Source organism: Chiloscyllium plagiosum, chromosome 20 (assembly GCF_004010195.1).
Source record: "Chiloscyllium plagiosum isolate BGI_BamShark_2017 chromosome 20, ASM401019v2, whole genome shotgun sequence".
NCBI lineage: Eukaryota > Metazoa > Chordata > Chondrichthyes > Orectolobiformes > Hemiscylliidae > Chiloscyllium > Chiloscyllium plagiosum.
This window is the reverse complement of record NC_057729.1, coordinates 12,330,202-12,349,039: the sequence shown is the minus strand read 5'-3', so window position 1 is coordinate 12,349,039 and position 18,838 is coordinate 12,330,202. Positions and strand designations below refer to the sequence as shown.

The 18,838-nt window shown below is 39.2% G+C and overlaps 1 protein-coding gene across 1 annotated transcript in view; it reads right to left on the bottom strand.

Moving 5' to 3' along the window:
- The window catches only part of ctnnbl1 (catenin, beta like 1), a 192,568-nt gene that overhangs the window by 34,153 nt on the left and 139,577 nt on the right, over nt 1-18,838 (bottom strand). The window contains exons 13-15 of the mRNA XM_043710185.1: nt 6,967-7,047; nt 2,955-3,092; nt 347-419 (exon numbers count right to left, since the gene is read on the bottom strand). Coding sequence (XP_043566120.1) covers nt 347-419; nt 2,955-3,092; nt 6,967-7,047 — 292 coding nt within the window. The remainder of the gene's footprint in view (nt 1-346; nt 420-2,954; nt 3,093-6,966; nt 7,048-18,838) is intronic.

Sequence of the window (18,838 nt, the reverse complement as noted above, 5' to 3'; positions counted from 1 at the left end):
TTGAAGACCTAACCTGCACCTTCACAGTTAGTCAAATAACACTGGAAGCTCATGGCTCCAAATGAACTGACAAAACTAATGTAGAGGACTCAGGTTGAAGATTATGAACAAGAGAAGTAAAATAGAACATTTTTGTCCAATGATAATAATAGATATATGAACATCATTGGAGCATACCTCTGAAATAGATAGCACAGGTGAATTCAGGGGACAACTGGATGCATGTCTGAACAAGGCTAATTTTATTTATTGAAAAAGAAGGTAACTGAGTGCAGAGTTAACAAAGGAGAAGAGATGCATTTGAAATTATTGGATATTGCTATCACTCAAAACATTGTGCTCATACCTCTCATTATATGTCTAACCACTTTGGTTGAGCCACCTCGCATATTCAGGATCTGGTGTACACGCTGTCTTATCTGAAAATAAACATGAATACAGTCTCAACACAACACCAATGTCAAACCAAAACAAAGCTAGAATTTCTTTCGTTATTTTTCAAGTGTCTGTCACACAACTTTTTCATATTTGCTTCGGAAGGAACTGTCATACATGAGCACCAAAATAAATAATGCAACTTCAAATCAATGAAGGAGAGGGTAGGCAGAGAGTTGGGATAAAGGAAGACAGGAGAATGCGGGCTCAGGTAAAAAGGAAGAGGGTGCTGCGGGGTGGAAAGGAGAGAGGATATCGAGCGCACAGAGTTGGTGGGTTGGAGGAGAGAAGAGTGGGTACCATGCATCCAGCCTATTTGACTAAAGCTAAGGACTACACCTTGAAAGAATACCACTCGCACTGCAATATAGAACATAGAAGAATACAGCGCAGTACAGGCCCTTTGGCCCTCGATGTTGCGCCGATCCAAGCCCACCTAACCTATACTAACCCACTATCCTCCATATACCTATCCAATGCCCGCTTAAATGCCCATAAAGAGGGAGAGTCCACCACTGCTACTGGCAGGGCATTCCATGAACTTACGACTCGCTGAGTGAAGAACCTACCCCTAACTTCAGTCCTATATCTACCCCCCCTTAATTTAAAGCTATGCCCCCTTGTAATACCCGACTCCATACGTGGGAAAAGGTTCACACTGTCAACCCTATCTAACCCCCTAATCATCTTGTACACCTCAATCAAGTCACCCCTAAACCTTCTTTTCTCTAATGAAAACAGCCCCAAGTGTCTCAGTCTTTCCTGGAATATATGGAACACTTTTTCCTGCAGTCTGGTTCCAGTGTACGACATTTATAATAACAATGATGCTTGTCTCCATTTAAAGGTGCTGTCATAATAATCTCCTCAAGGTCAAGTTATGAGCCAGACAATATGCAGTACTATCCCTGGGCAACTGTAGAAACTATTCATCCGGGGTTCCATTGATTTTATTTTCCTATTTACTTGCATCAGTTTCTTCTGCTTATGAACAAAGTGAAATAAATTAAAGAAACAATGCATTAGCATACTAATATTCAATTTCATAGGCTGTGGGGATGTGTGCTTGGAGTTATAAAATTGTAAACTTGTGATGGCCTATGCAATTTTGCAAGAAGCAGCTTTCTTTGTGGACAGATGGTCCTTTTAAGAATTAGGAGTTACTCTCTGGTTAAAAACAGCTGGACTCTGGTAAATAATCAAAGGATCAGGCTTCCTGGGAATGCAAAATAAGGAAGAAAAACGGTCAACAAGTTAATTACAGGTGTGAGAACGTTCCTAGGGCTAGTTTTCTGTTCAATCGGTGTAATTTGACAGTTTAGTACAGTTCAAATGAAGGAAACAACTCTTGAGCAGAATTTGGTTGAAATTCTGGATAGTGGCTAATTAAGTTGCAACTTTTGTTAACTATAGTTGACAATGAGTTGAAATTCTGATATAGAAAAATAGAGTATAGGAGAGGGAGGGAGAGACAGACAGACAGACAGAGAGAAACACAATGAGAGAAAAGAGAGACAGAAAAAAACAGAAATACAGAGACAGAGAGGGTGAACAATAAATTGAGAGACAGACAGTGAGAGAGAGAGAGACAGGAAGAGAGAGAGAGAAAGGCAGAGTGAGGCACATACACAAACAGGGACAGAGAGAAAGAGTGAGAGACAGACAATGAAGTGAGACAGTCTTCATAATTCAAGAATGTTACAACTCTCAGTGTTCTGACTTGAGATGCTCAAACTTAAGATGTCAGAAATACCTATAATGAACGGAAGTCTACAATCTTAGGATGGCAGGAGGACATCTTAAGGGCCAAATGTGTCAGACATAAACTAACGGTATAATAAATTTCAGTCCAATCTTTTACATCTTTACTAGCATCTTTACGTCTTATAGGCCAATGTACATTTTGACTGCTTAGCTGACATGAACTGATCAGTAAGAACTGCATTCAACTCAATACCAGCAAAATTCAAGTCACTGAATTCCTTCCCAACAAAAACGCTATGCCTTAAGCATGGCTTTATTTCCATCTGGAGGTTAGGTACGTAACAAAATAGGCAAGAAACAGATTTGTGGTTATGCCATTTGACTGCTGTTTCCAAGAGAAAATGGAAATTGGAGAGATAATTGCAGCCTTACTGGTGCTTCTAGATGCCTATAATGTTGCAAAATCTATAAACTGCACTTACTAATGGAGAAATGAATGAATTGTTATATTTATCCTCCTTAAGGCGCAGTCCTCAAACAGACATAAGCTGTATTACAAGCAATTTTAGGATGAACAAATATCAAAACCAGAACCACAATTTTGTGTGATGAAAAAGAAAATAATGCCCACAATCTAACTTTTGTTTGTGCCATGAAGGTAGCTCACTCAACATAGCTCACTCAAATTAATCATAACTGATTATTTTTAAAAGTTAGCCTCAACGTTCTGTCAGATGGTAACATTGAATGCACACATCACACAGATAGATGTATTTGAACAAGTAGCATTCTTAATGAGTGGATTCTTAAATCACCTGAGGGATATTTGCATTGCAGCTCTCTACCATAATGTAGCAAACCAGCTGAAGGACAAAGAGGCCTGCATCCAATCGCCTCAGATAAAATTCATCTTCCATATCATCATCAATTATTTCCCCTTGACGGACCATATCCTAAAAAGAATAAAATAGCACAAAAACATAGGAGAAATACTGTTAAACAAGATCATTTGCATCTATCATAATTGAATTATTGGCTTTATTCTTCTTTATGGTCTAGACCAAGTAATCTACTTAAAATGGTGACAAGATAGCAAGGGAAGGATCAAAATAAATGATTTACAACATGTAGACCATTTCAAGGTTCAAGTAAAAAGGCATCAATTCACAATACGAGTTATGTTTGAGAATACGTGGTAGGCTGCAAATATGAAATTATTTTGAAAGATTCTTCTTCAGTTTTTTTTTACTTAAAAAAAAGGAAATTTAAATAACTCTGGAATCTAACATATAAAGCTAAATTGCATTACTTTAGCTTGCTTCCACAGAAATAATTAAAGCAATTCAAAAGTAATTCTTGGTTGTAGAACATGCTGGGACTTTGACTGAATTTTCAATTACATTCTTCATTTGTGACAATTTTATAGCTAATAAGACTTTCAAGAGTTTGAACAAATTGTACAAAGTGAACAATGAGTTAACAGTTACTTTGAATTGATAATTTTAACAGATATACATGTATGAACTATTAATGTATTAGAACTCTCATTAATTTAGATACAAGTTATTACCTTAAGAACTTATTATATTCTTTGATTAAAAAAGGAACACATTTGACAAGATAGAAACACCTTACAATCAAGTTGGGATGAGTATGTCAGAACTTTTAAAATTTAAGTTCATCTTCATGTACACTTAAATGAAGTAGATTGCATTCTTTCTACATTCTTCTCTTTAAGACAACTGGTTAATTGCTATGTTCAACAGACTGCTCTCTACTTAATAAAAAGATCTGTGATACTACATCTTCTAGAAGTGAATCATAAAGGTATAAACTTGGCAGGCAAGATCAAATGCTTCAATGGCAATTAAATCACTAGTCTAACAGATATATTTAAAATTTAATAATAAAGCTCTCAGACTTTTTCAATGTAACCTTGGAGATAGATCCATTATACTCTAAGCAGAATTACTACCAGTTGACATGAAACCCATAGGTTATCATATTGAAAATTTGCAGTTCAAAACATCTGACCCAAGGAAAATAAGCATTGTGGTGGGACATTTTTTGCTTTAAATTCAAGAGATGTATCCTTTAAGCTTCCAAGAAACACTATCCTCATGGTGAACATTGCTCAAGATTTTTAAGTAATGCTGCAATTATAATATCATATATTTAGTGATTTCAAGGTTAATAATCTTATCTTGTAAGGAATATTTTGAAAGCAATAAGCAGACTTCCATAAGAAGAAAACATTCTGACAACATCTGAAACCATCATGTAGTCCATTACCGAACCATGCAGATGAGAAAGATACTCAAATATTGACAAATTAGCTGTTCTTAAGTGGACTATGTGAATATAATTTGATGGTAATCAGAAATTCTAATATTCAAACTTGCTGTAGTGTATCCATTATTTTGTCCTCAGTACGTTTTCATTTTAACCAATGGAAAGAGATCAGAAGTTTATATTTATGCCAAATCTAATTTGCAACTTACCCCAAGTCTCATATTGGAGGTTTCATATCGAATTCTACTTCTAAGTACAGCACTTAAAGAAACTATTATTCTTCAATTCTGGAGCTATAGTATATCTTAGTCCTCACTTTTAAAAGCCAATTAATACTTACCACACCAGGCAAACTAGTAACAGAAAGGACAAACGAACAAAACAGCCAGAGCTGATTTACAAACATATTACTGCCAGTAAAGTCATATTTGTTATGCATCAAGCACACTCTCAAGTGATATGGTCCCATTCAAGGTTAACACATCTCATCTAATGTTATCTTCAATTTATTAATTTTGCTTCTTATGCACATTTTCTACCTTGGGTCTTTTTTTTAAAAACACACTTACTCTTCCAATGTAGATTTTTTGAGCAGATTTATTCATTAGTTTGGAAATTGTGCACACCACTGAATTTTAAACCATAATAATCTGGAAAAATTACTGCTGGCTTGGTTCTATGGTATTCTTAATAAATACCCCTGGTGCTGTAGTAAATAGCAAGGGGGAAAGCCTTTGACTATAGAACGATGTGGATGGGCTGGTTAAATGCTCAGAACAGTGGCAAATGGAATTTTATTGTGAAAAGCAAGAAATGATATATTATGGAAAGATTAAAACGTCAAGAAGTACAGAGGATCGGAGGTATCTTGGGGTCTATGTCCACTGATCCTTGAAGGCAGGACAGGTGAATAAAGTGGTTGAGAATATTTATGGGATACTTGCCTTTATCAGCTGAGGCGCTGAATAAAAGAGTAAGGATCTTATGGTGGAGTTGCACAGGACATTAGTTAGGTGACCTTCGGAGTACTGTGTACAACTCTGGTCACCACACCATAAGGAGGATATGATTGCTCCAGAGAAGAGTGATTCACCAAGCCTGGGCTGCAACATCTTAACTATGGAGGAATAAGATACGTCCCATTGCTCAACCTTATCTAAGGAAAGCAACCACAACCTGAGGTATATAAAATTCAAAGGGCATATATTGGGTAGATAGGAAGATACATTTCACTGAGTCCATGGGTCAATAACCTGGGGGCATAGATTCAAAGTAAAGGGTAGGGGTTTGGAGAAGATTTATGGAAGAATTCTTTTAACCCAGAGGATAGTGGGTTGTTCAGAACACACTACCTAAAAGGATGGAAGAAGTTGGAACCCTCAAGACACTTAAGTAACATTTAGTTGAACATGAAACACCACAGCATACAAGGCTGAGGTGATGGCCTAGTGATATTATCACTGGATTGTTAATCCAGAGACCCAGGTAATGATCTGGGAACGCAGGTTCAAATCCTGCCAAGGCAGATGGTGGAATTTGAATTCAATAAAAATCTGGAATTGAGAGTACAATGACGTCAATGAATCCATCACCAATTGTCAGGGAAAACAAAAACTCATCTGGTTCACTGATGTTCTTCAGGGAAGGAAATTGGCCATCATTACCTGGTTTGGCTGATATGTGATTCCAAACCCACAGCAATGTGGAGCCCTCAGCACCACATTTTTCAACTCTGATCTCCAGCATCCGCAGTCCTCACTTTCACCTTCTTGACCTCTCTGGTTAATTAGGGATGGGCAATAAATGCTGGCCCAGTCAGTGATGCCCTTATGTCATGAATGAATCAAGGCTATGGGCCAAGTACTGGAAAATGAGTCTGCAGTAAACAGATAATTGATGACCAGCACATACTACACTGGCCTAAGGGCCTTTTTCCATGTTGCAAAGCCCTATGAACCTTATGTTCCCTGTTTTGATTATAGGTTAATAGTTAGGTGAATTCAAATTCCTGTTTTGCATTTTAGGTAATTGAGACCAGTGTGGTTCATGCCTCAGTAATTTGATGCTTCAACAGAGCTAAGAACACATTTGGCAGAGTACTTTTTGCTCGACGTGCTTTCCAGAGATTTTGCTTCTCCAGTAGACTGTGCATTTTACTTGATTTAACTTTGTTTACCTTCATTATGAAAGCACAAAGAACAGCTCCTGTCACAGGCAATGAATACTCAATTCTCTGGAGTAATTCAGAAGGCAGGATTGAACATGTAACCCTGAACATTGGTTATGATGAACTAATTTTGTATGATACCTTCCCACAATTAACATATTCAGCACACAGCATGTCACCTAAAACAAAAATCAATATAGACTTAAATGAATGGTCACCTACAACCCACTAATCCAATTTTTCTCCCAAATTCCATGGGGTTGTATGTCCATAGTATCAATTTAATTAGCAGGCCACTACGCCAGAGATAACATGATAGCTCGTAAGAAACATAAACCACGACTGTAGCCAGACTAACTAATGCATACATGTTTTTCTCCTTCAATCTTCTTGTCAGCCACTTGCACAGCTTCCAGGTATTTAAAATGCAACTCCATCAGTCGGTCAACCTGCAAGAAAGACAAATAGCCATCAATTATGGACTACATAAACCAGCTAGCTTTTTGAAACATACATGACTTAAAGCCAGTGGGAGAAAGTGAGGACTACAGACGCTGGAAGTCAGAATCAAAAAACGTGGCGCTGGAAAAGCACTGCAGGTCAGGCAGCATCTGAGGAGCAGGAAAGTCTACGCTTCGTGCATAAGCCCTTCGTCAGGTAGTGCTGATGAAGGGCTTATATCCGAAACGTCAACACTCCTTCTCCTCGGATGCTGCCTGACCTGTGTTTTTCCAGCCCTACGCTTTTTGACCCTTAAACAAAGCCAGTATTACATTAAACTACCATATCTTACAGTGTGGTAAGACTGCAGTAATAGCACACCCTGGCTGGAAAAATTAGATAGTAGTGTTCAAATCACAGGCCATTTTTAGCTTTCTCTACTGAACACAGTCAGAACTTTTATTTAACCTGTTTAGACATGTTGTGACAATGCTGGTGGTGGTAATTAAGTCATCTGGAACCTACTTGAGCGTATGAAAATTATCTAGGATGCATGGTAGTGACAATGTGTCATTACTAATTAAAACAATCACTTGAAATATAAAAAATAGGTCTTGAAATTCTCAATGGCTTTACTAACCTGCAGTCTTTAAATGAATAACTTGGGACAGGGAAGAGAAGGTGAGGCACTGCAGATTGAATGACTATAGAGTAAATGGATTGTCCCATGAACGTCTTGCACCATGACAGTCCGTTTATGTCTGGTTCAATACCAGGTGCATTTATTTGAAATAATGCATAATATTCAATTGAAAATATAAATACACATTGGCTATATAAAGCATGTGTATTTCTGTAATTCTATTGGTATTGTGCTGCACAATGGTGATGCAAAACCTACATATAAATGTGGAAATGAAAAACTTATTAGCAACACCATTCTCAAGCTAATATACTTTTTAAAAATGGCAGTCATTATTGGAAATAAATGCTTTTTGGAAACCTTAGTCAATAATGTTGCATAAATACTGTGACTGGGCATTGAATTAATTAAGTCCTTGAGTGTTATAGAAAACACTTTAAAACATGAATTTTATTCATAACTGTGCAAATATGTTTTCATAGAATTGTCACAACATACGGTTAGTCCAATTACAGAAGCATAAATATTTCAAATATATTTGAAAATGCAGTGTAACCGTGTGCATATGAATCTGACAAAGACAGTTAAAGGCTTTGTCCTTTGGTTTCCACACAACTCTCAGCTTGCTCAATGTATCTTTCACTTCAGTTAACAATATGATTTTTGTTAGGAAGAAATAAATTGTTCAAGGACACAGAGCAGAGGGACAGCAACAGAGATTATCTTTTTTGACATTCAAATTCCAAGTGCCCCAGAAATGTGTCATAACGTGTCTAAAAACATTGATTAGAGTTACTTGCAATTCACCAAAATTAAAACTTCCCAGTTGATCACCACTTTTTAAAAAAGCAGTCGACTTCTATTTACAATGAACACAATGCAAACGTTTCAACATCTGAAAGGCTAGCTGTGGTCAATTCTCACCCTCCTGAACACAGTTTCTGTAGCAATAAGCCAAATGTTCCTTCTACCTTTTAATTGAACATTCTGTTCCTTTGATCTTCCATTTAACAGTGTACCTTACGATATTCCTACTTCATTTAATTAAGGAGACCTATTTTTAAGGACGCAAGACTTTATCGATTTCAAAGAAAATAGTCAACATACTGTACTGCTTTGAATAGCACAAGGTGTTCATAATCCATCACTTGAATTACAGTTGATAGATTGTGACCTATCTTTAAGTACAAGTAGAAACAACACACTCGGAAAACAAACTGTACAGCAAACTCAGCGACAACATGTAAATGTGAGAATATTTTTGCATATACTAGACATAAATTGAGGTCAAGGCTCAGGGCACATCACTAACTTCAAGACAACAGCAAGAAGGAAGATAGTTTAATTACTGCAGGATGGGGAGGCACCAATGACTGGCAGAACTAAAAAACAGGTTCTCAGACAGTATCTGGTGCCAGACACTAAAATCAAAAGCAACTCAAAGGTTTTAATCTCTGGATTACTACCTTAGCCTCAAATTATTTAGCATAAAGTGAATATGATTATGGAAATAAATACATGACTCAATGATCGATGTGAGAGAACTGGGTTCTGTTTCATGGAGCACTAATACCAGTACTAATAAAAGTGAGATTTGCGTTATCAGGACATGTTATACCTAAGTCATGCTGAAACTGGTATTCTAATGATCCACATAACTAGGAATTAGAGAAAACTTTGAATTAGATATGGGGGACAAGGGATCCAGCTTGGGTAAACATCACAAATCATGGTGTGAAGTCTCGGTAGAACAAAACGTAATCTGGGCAACAAAGATCAAAGAATGGTAGGAAAGGACAGAGATATATCAATAATCAAGACTAGATATTACAAAGACAAGAAAAAGTTAAAATTAAAGGTTCAGCACCTGAATGCACACAACAGTCATACATCAAACTAAATAATAGCATACACTGAAGTAAATTATGGATAGTATGGCTGCAGGATGGCAAGGATTGGATCCTGAGCATTGAGGAGTCTATGACAGTCAGAAAGATGTTTTTGAAACAATATTTAGAGATGACCTTGGATTCAGGTGATCAGGATGTAGAATCAGTTTGGGTGGAGATGAGGAGCAAAAGGGAACCAAGTCATTAGTGGGAGTGGTCTGTAGACTCCAGACAGTAACTATAATGGAGGATGAAGCTTACAATACGAAATATTGGGTGCTTGTTACAAAGGGACATGCAGGAGACTGGAAGAACACAGCAAGTCAGGCAGCATCAAGGGGTGGAGAAGTCAATGTTTCAGGTGGAACCCTTCTTCAGGGTGGAAGGTGAGTGGGTGGGTGTAACTGGGGCTGCAGATTAAGGGGGGATGGGGGGAGGGGTTAGAAGGGTGGTAGGGTGAACACAGGGGATAGGTGAACACAGTTAGAGGATATGTCCTGGCTGGTTGATGGGAGGAATGAATCCGGTTTTTGGCTGGAAGGAAGGGCCGGTCAGAGGAATGAAAGAGAGGGGAGGGGCTGGAAAGGGATTATTTGAAACTGGAAAACTCAATGTTGAGTCTTCCGGGCTTTGGCTGCCCAGGTGGAGGATGAGCTGTTGTTCCTCCAATTTGCAGTTGGTTTGTTTTGCTAATGGAGGAGGCTGAGGATGGTCACGTCAGAAAGGGAGTGGGAGGGGGAATTAAAATGGGCAGTGACTGGGAGGTCAGGTTGACCCACGCGTGTCCAGCTGAGATGCTTGGAGAAACGTTCCCTGGGTTTATGCTTGGTCTTCCCAATGTACAGAAAACCACATCTGGAGCACCAGATACAGTAAACTACATTAAGAGAGAGGCAGGTGAACTTCTGTCTCACCTGGAAGGACTGTTTGAGGCGCTCGATGGAGGTGAAGGGTGTGATGTGATGGGAGGCTTTGCATCTTTTAGATGGCAGGGAAGGCACCTGGTGGTTTTGGTGGGGGGGGGGGTGGGAAGAGTAGCATGAACCAAGGACTAGCGAAGGGAAAGTCCTTGCGGAAGGCAGAAAGGGTTAGGGAGGGGAAGATGTTTTTGGTGGCAGGGTCTAATTGTATTTGATGGAAGTGTTTAAGAATGATGTGTTGAATACAGGGACTGGTGGGGTGGTAGGTGAGGACAAGGGACACCCCTTCTTTATTGCATTTAGAGAGTGGAGGGTTTAAAACACTAACGGGGAATGGAGGAGGTGCAGTGGAGGGCTGTCTTGATGACAAAGGGGGTAAAAGCATGTTGTTCAAAATAGGTGGACATCTGGGATGCTTAGGAATGGAATGTCTCCTCTTACGAGTAGATGTTGCAGAAGCGGAGGAATTGGGAGAACAGGATGGAGTTCTTGCAGGATACTGAGTGGGAGAAGATAGTTTTGGGAGCCTGTGGGTTTACAGTAAAAGTCCATCTGAAAACTGTCATCGGAGATGGAAATGGAGAGATCAAGAAAGGGGAGGGAGATGATCAAGTGAATTTGAGGGTGGGGTGGAAGTTGTGGGGAAAGTCAATGAGTGCTCCAGTTCAGCCCGAACAGCAATAATCATGAGCGATTTTATCCTATACAAAATGGAATAAAAGCAATAGGCACTTATGACATGGATGAAGAGTTCATAGGATGTTTATGAGAAGATATTTCAGAGCAGCATGTTGTGGATCCAACCAGATAGCATATTATTAGGCTTTGTATTATGCAATATGTCAAGATTAATGATCTCAGGGTAAGGCTTGTCTTGGCAGAATGGATCACTATGTTTTAATTCTCTATCCTGTATGAAAGGGAGATGACTGGGTTTAAGTCTAGTATTTTCAATTGAAATAAGGGCAATTAAATAGTCGCGAAAGCTGAGCTAACTGAAATGAACAGACATCTAGGCTGGGAGATGGATCATTTTGGCAGACACTTAAAGGGATACTTCAGAACGAATATACATTCCTATGAGAAGAAAAAATCCAAGGGGAGGATCCACCACGTGTGAGTAAGCTAAAGCAGTTTAAAAAAAAAAAGATTCAAACTTGAGGAAAAAGCATATAATAGCAAAAAAAAAAAGGGTGGCAGGGCAGATGGACAGAACGGGGGGAGGATCCACCACGTGTGAGTAAGCTAAAGCAGTTTAAAAAAAAAAGATTCAAACTTGAGGAAAAAGCATATAATAGCAAAAAAAAAAAGGGTGGCAGGGCAGATGGACAGAACGGCAGAGAATGACTAAAAGGCTAATCAGGAGAAAGGAATTTGAACAGATGAGGAATCCAGTTGGAAATGAAAAATGGACTGCAAAAGGTTTTGTAGTATCTAACATAGAATTGGTAAATAAAGTGAGTATTGGACATCCAGAGTTAAAATGGAAAGTTAACAGCAAATAAGGAGTTGGATATTAACAAATAACTTGCAACTATCTACATTATAAAAAGACAAAAAAAGAACAGTAATAGCTGTAAAGCAGAAAAGGAGGAATATGCTGGAATTATAAGTATCAGGGATGTAGTACTGTGCAAGCTGTAGTCTGACAAGTTCTGGGGTGCTGATGGACTTCAGACCTACAGTCTTAAAAGAGATGGTTAATGAGGTGCTAATTTCTCAACATTCACTGTATTTCTGAAAGCTTCCCTTTGACTGGAAAGGGACAAATTGAACTCCTCAAATCAATAAGAGCAACAGGACACTATAGATCAATACAGACAAGAATTAGCATGGGTTTGTGAAAAGAAAATCACACTTAACCTATTTATTGGAATTCTCAAAAGAGTAATATATGCTCGAGATAGGGGTTAGCCCATTGATGTACTGTACTTCGATTTCTAGAAAGAATTTGACAAGGTGCCATATAAAAGGTTATTGCATAAAGTAGATAGACATAGTATAGAGGGGAACATGTTAGGACAGATGGAAGATTGTTTAATTCAGCCAGTGTATGCTAAAAAGCTCTAACATGTTGCACTTGTAAGCATCTATGTGAAAATTAATATGTAAGTCAGATGTTCATGGCTTTATCCATTTGATGTGCTATTTTGCTTTCTTGCAAACCAAAACTCTCAATTCTCTACAACAACCAGCTTTCCTCCACCCAAACTGGAACAATTAGTCAAATCCATTGCCACACTTATTGACATAGTTAAATTCGAATGATCATCTGTTCATTCCAAAGTCTTTGGCTACTGGAAAGGTTTTGTGTCATCCTCATGATCATTTGGTACATTGCAGTGCAGGACAAAATACTGCAGTTCAAAAAGTGCTTCAAGGGGACGATGGTGAGTGGTGGGGCAAACAAAAGCACAGAAATAGGCACTCATATGAAGCTATATAATTACGGAGAACTATCCTACAGTCAATAAAGAGTGACACCTAGTGCAACAGAAAAATGTATATGGATCATAGTGGAAGTGAACTTTGAAAGGAATATAAATTCAGTTTTTGCAGCCTTTGGTGGAACATTACATGGGTGGCACATCACGTGGATAGGAACTCTGGGTGGGTTACTCTTCGGAGAGTCGACTGGACTTGTTGGGCCGAAGGGCCTGTTTCCATACTGTAGGGAATCTAATCTAAAAACCTACTGAAGGAGAAGTTAGGACCTAAATTGATAAGCAAGACCTAGAGGATATAATTTTTGGATTGTTTCCTTGGCCTTGTGAATAGTGGCAGAGAAACAAACAAATTGGTACAATTAACATATAACTAAAAGGCTGCTGAGGCAGAGAGAGGTAACTTTGCATAAGATACTGACACCGGTTCTGGGAGAGGAAGTAGACAAAAGCTCTAAATGAGTAAGATTATTAAAATTATTAACAGAGGTCTATAAAAGATGGTCAATCGTAATGCAAGAGGTAGTCAATGGCAATCACTCACTAATGAATATGATTGTCCATCGAGGAAGTTCTACACCACTGATTATGGATTCTTTGGCTTCTTGTGTGACTGGTGAGTTCAATCTTCAAATGGCTTCCATGCTGTACATCTCTATGACTCTATGCCCAACACACATTTGGCAGTAATTGAGAGTGGTCCTTGAGACTACTGGCATTCTTTTCTCTGGTTTCTTTTCCATACTTCCTCTTGCCAACAGGTGTCGTCCAAGTCAGTTTCTTCTAAATGAGTCTCCTATGCGTTAACATCTATGCTACATTTCTTGAGGGAAGCCTCCTGGGAATTTTTGAAACGTTTCCTTGGTCCTTTTTTGAGTTGGGCAAAGAGGATTTGCTTTGATAGTCGGGATCTCAGACATCCTAAGCATATGACAGGTTCAGAGGAATTGGCTTCGAAGCTGGTGCCACTGGCTGCTTTGAGGATACGGATGTTAGTATGCCTGTCCACCCAGGTGATGCGGACAACCCATCTCAAAACAGCATTGATAGTACTTCTCAAGGGCATTAAGGGCATCCATACGTAGTGCAAGTTTCAGGGGCATGAGAAGGATTGGAAAAGTTTACTGCCTTATACGCAACGATCTTTGTATCAGCATGGTCTGTAAGGACTCTCATCCTTAGAGTCATAGAGGGGCATTTGAAGGTAGCACTCGCAGATTGGATGTGATGTTGAATCTCCACATTGATATCAGCCTTGGATGGGAGATAGCTTCCTAGGTAAGGGAAATGTTCCATATTTTGGAGTACTTGCATGTTGATCTCAATGGAGGGATGGACCAGAGTTTGACCTGGGAAGGACTGGTAAAGGATTTGAGTCCTTTTGAGATTGAAGTTGAGACTGAGAGCAATTCTTTGTGTGCTTCTGCAAACGCATTTAGCAGAGATGACATTGTCATCCACATACTGTACCAAGAGCGAGGTTGGCATCATTTCCTTCTCAATTTCAACCAGTTGAGGTTGAAGTTTTCCATCCATCCTGGAGACAATGTCCATATCACTGGGAAGCTTGTCCTTGATAAGATGAAGAATGGTGGGAAAGATGGAGAAAAGGTCGAGGGCGAGGGCCCTGCTTGACCTCAAAGAAAATGTTCATACCACCTTTGATGAAGACTGTTAATAACATCTTGTCATGGAGAAGACAGAAGATATTGATAAATTTCAGTGGACAGTTGCCAGTTTACATGTTCTTCCTTAGCACTTCCTGACTGATTGAATCAAAAACCTTGGCCAGGTCAATGAAGGCCACGTAGAGTAATTGGTATTGTTCCTGGCATTTCTTTTGATTTTCACTGCTTGGCAATTCCATCACCATAATTTCATGGTTTTGTTGGAAGCTACAATGGCTTTCAGGAAGGATTTTCTCAGAGACTGGGAGAAGGCACCTAGCAAGGATTTGGACAATGATCTTCCTGGCAATGGAAAGTGGGAAGATTCCTCAGTAGTTCCCACATTACATTCTGTCTCCTTTCTTGAAGGCAGTCTTATCATCAAGGTAATGCAAGGGTTAATCCTATTCAAAATGAGTTAAATCATCTATATGGCAATGTAATAATAAAACAGGGGTAGTGGAAACATTATTGTATTGGGAAGAACTACATACAGTAGAGATCAATGCTAGCAGAGTTGATCATATAAATGAGACCCTGCAGAAGTTAAAATTAGCTCCTTCAACAGCATTGTCCAACCTCTACCACTAGAAGAAAATGGTAACAAACACATTGCAACACCATCACCAATGACTCCTTTCAAGTTAAAATACATCCTGACTTAGATATATGACCATCATTATTTCAATGTCATTAGACTAAAATCCTGTATCTCACTCTCTAATGGAGGTGTTGTAACTCCACCGCATGTACTGCAGTGGTTCAATGCAGCAGCTACTCATCATCTTTTTGCAGGAAATTACAGAGGAGCAACAAATGCTGCTTTGCTAGTGATGATGATATTCTGTGAATAAATGAACATGACTGATATACATATATAAGGTCAATACACTAGTTCCTTCAGTACTAGAGGGGTCAATTTTGCCCAGTGTGTAAAATTAATTAGCATGCATGGTTTTCTTGGCTCGAAGCACAAAAGTTAAATGGAAATAATTACCCTATTCAGTGTGTGATGAGATGTGCCTTTAAGAGGGATTTGTTCTGTCCCATCCTGTTTCTCTTGAAGAGGGGCGTTGTAAACCTTGTGCCGAGGTGTCTACACCATGGCAAGCATAGTAAACAGCTTTGGTGTTTTTAAAAATTTAGACAATAAAAGTAGACCCGGGTTTTAGATTTTATTTTCACTTGTTGAAGTTGCTAAATACAATGCTCTCTCTGCTACTGCAAAAAGCTTGAGGTCTCTCTCCGCTGCTAGATTAAATCTATCGGTGTGTCTTCTCCTAGACTAGAGAAGATAACAAGTGAATTTGCTTTTGCCAAGAGTGCTTATGGGACACTGCTTGTGACAATTTTGCTCCATTAACAAGGTTAGGTTGTCCTTGCTTTTTTATTTCCCCAGAGGGGCCGTAAACACACAGATTCTGAAATGTCTGGGTTTATCTACTTGAAGCAGCTTTTAAATTTTTAAACAAATACTTGTATAATGAAAGGGAAGTGGCCAACTCTCCCAGCTCATTTCATCTCTGCTTTCGTTTGGTTTTAGCAAGCAGTCAGTTTTTTGAAGCTGCTGGTCAGAGAAACAGCTATAGAGTGGTGGTCCAAGCTGAATCGCTCTGCCATCTCTCTCTCTCCTGTGTTTGATCTTACCTTTTTTTTTGCCAAGGGGCTGTTTATGGGGATGTTGCAAGTATTTGGAACAGCATTGTTAAGTTGCATTAGAGTCAATTGCGTTTTCAAACAGTTACATTATTCTAAATTCTGTTTTCTTTTGTTCATGAGTAAAATAAATTCTGGTTTGTTTGAAACTGTGGTTGGGCCAGCTGCATCACTCCTGGCATATCCACTTACACCTGCTTAAAACAACTGGAAACGTTAGAGTCTGGATTATCTTCTTGAAGTGTTTTGAGGTGGTCAGGCCTGGTCCATAACATGCTTGATTAGAATATTTGATGAGTAGCAGTTAAATTATACATTATTTTGTTAACTGTTTTGTTAGAGTTAAAATTATGCCAATTCTTTGTTTTTTGTTTGTACTTTAACTGTTGTATAAGAATAAAGTGTAGTAAAATGTTGTAAGAATAAAGTGTAGTTTAACCAACTGAATCACATCTGGATTACAGTGCCTTACACTTGCCTTTAAACAAGGCTATCTCCTTGTACTGGTTTGAGGGCATTTAGTCTTGTCCACAACAAGTTAGTTTTGTCTGTGTACACTTATGGAAACGAAAACAACAGCAATTCATTGTGTTGGACTTGGTACTCACTGGGGGTGGGGGGGTGGTAGTGTGCTGCAACAAAGGCATCACAACACACAAAGACTTAGTCAACCTATCCAAAGTACCCAATTTACTTGACTGATGAATTTGAATTAAAAGAAAACACTCACCAGATTTTTGGATTTAAAAGAAAAATAACTATTCAATCGGACATTATATCTTTAATTAATGATAATTAGAAAATAGGAATTGCTAACTACTGACCAAAACATATATCTTTACCCTTTCTTAAATTACTCCTTCACAAGAAATAGAAAGACACAGAAAGATAGTGAAGGCACAAATATTAAGGGTGGAAAAATAAAAGTAGGAAAATACAGTTTGAAATACAGTTGTGACCCAGGAGTTGTTGTTATGCTTTTATCTAGCTTCTCTTCATCCCTGGCTTACAATCAACAATCCGTTGGCCTGCCTTCCCTTTTATCCCCTCTCTCTGGGCTCTACTGCCATCAATCACCTCACATCCCTCACCCCCACCATCAACCATAAATATAACTTTTTTCCTAGATACTTCTAGTTCTGAAGAAGGGCCAATGGACTCCAAGATCGGTTTTCTCTCACAGATGCTGTCACACCTGCTGGGTTTCTCCAGCAGTTTCTGATTTTTTTCAGATCTCCAGCATCTGCACTACTTTGTTTTATTATACTGATGTATTTTCCTTTTAATTCTTTGCTCATCACAAGGTTGGTTGCAGAGATAATCTATTTGATTCACCGATTGGGAATGCTTCCACTATTTTTAACAGGCATTTATATTCCTCATGTAACACAGGATTTGCAAAGCAAACTCATTCCGGGTGTTCCCCAACAGGAAACCCTGGATGAATCAGGACATACAGAACCTGCTAAAAAAATCAGACGTGAGGCCTTCAGATCAGCAGACCCACTCAAATGTAAGGAATCCAAGTATGACCTTCGCAGAGTCATTATGACAGCCAAGGACCAATACTGATCCAAACTAGAGACCCAGACAGACACCTGGCGATTATGGCAAGGACTGAATGACATCACAGATTCTAAAAAGAGACAGTGCAAGATAGCAAACGATGACATATCCCTCCCAGATCGTCTCAATGCCTTCTTTGCTTGCTTTGAGCAGAATTTCAGCGGAGAGGTAATGCCCATTCCAACAAGTCCTGACAAACCTATCCCAACAGTCACTGCATCAGAGGTCTGATCAGTTTTCCTTCGTGTGAATCCAAGGAAAGCAATGGGACCAGACAGGAGTACCAGTCCGTGCACTCAGAGCACGCACAGATCAACTGGCAGAGGCCTTCTCGGTCATCTTCAACCTCTCCTTGCAGTCGGCCACTGTCCCTGCCTGTTTCAAGAGGACCAACATCATCCCTGCGTCTAAGAAGGCTCATGCAGCATGTCTCAATGACTACCACCCAGTGGCCCAAACTTCGATGGTCATGAAGTGCTTTGAAAGCCTGGTCACGGCATTAATAAACTCCAGCCTCCCCACTACTCTTGACCCCATCCAATTTGCTTATCGGACCAACAGATCCACATCGAATACCATACCAGTTGCCCTTCACTCCGCCCGAGAACATCTTGACACCAAGAGCAGCTATGTAAGAATTCTACTCATTCACTACAGTTCAGCCTTCAACACTATTATCCCCTCGAGATTGATTACTAAACTTAGTGATCTAGGACTAAGCCCCATTCTCTGCAGCTGGATCCTTAGTTTCCTGACCTACAGGCCACAATCAGTGAAGATTGAGGACAATATTTCATTCTCACTAACACTCAACATTGGAACCCCCCAGGGGTGCGTATTCAGGGGTGTGTATACCCATAACAGCGTTGCCAAACACCAGACTAATGCCATTTACAAGATCGCTGATGACACCACCATAGTCGGTCAAATCTCAGATGGCAACGAAACAGGCTACAGATGGGAGGTTGAAGACCTGGAAAAATGGTGCAATGAGAACAAATTAGCTCTCAATGC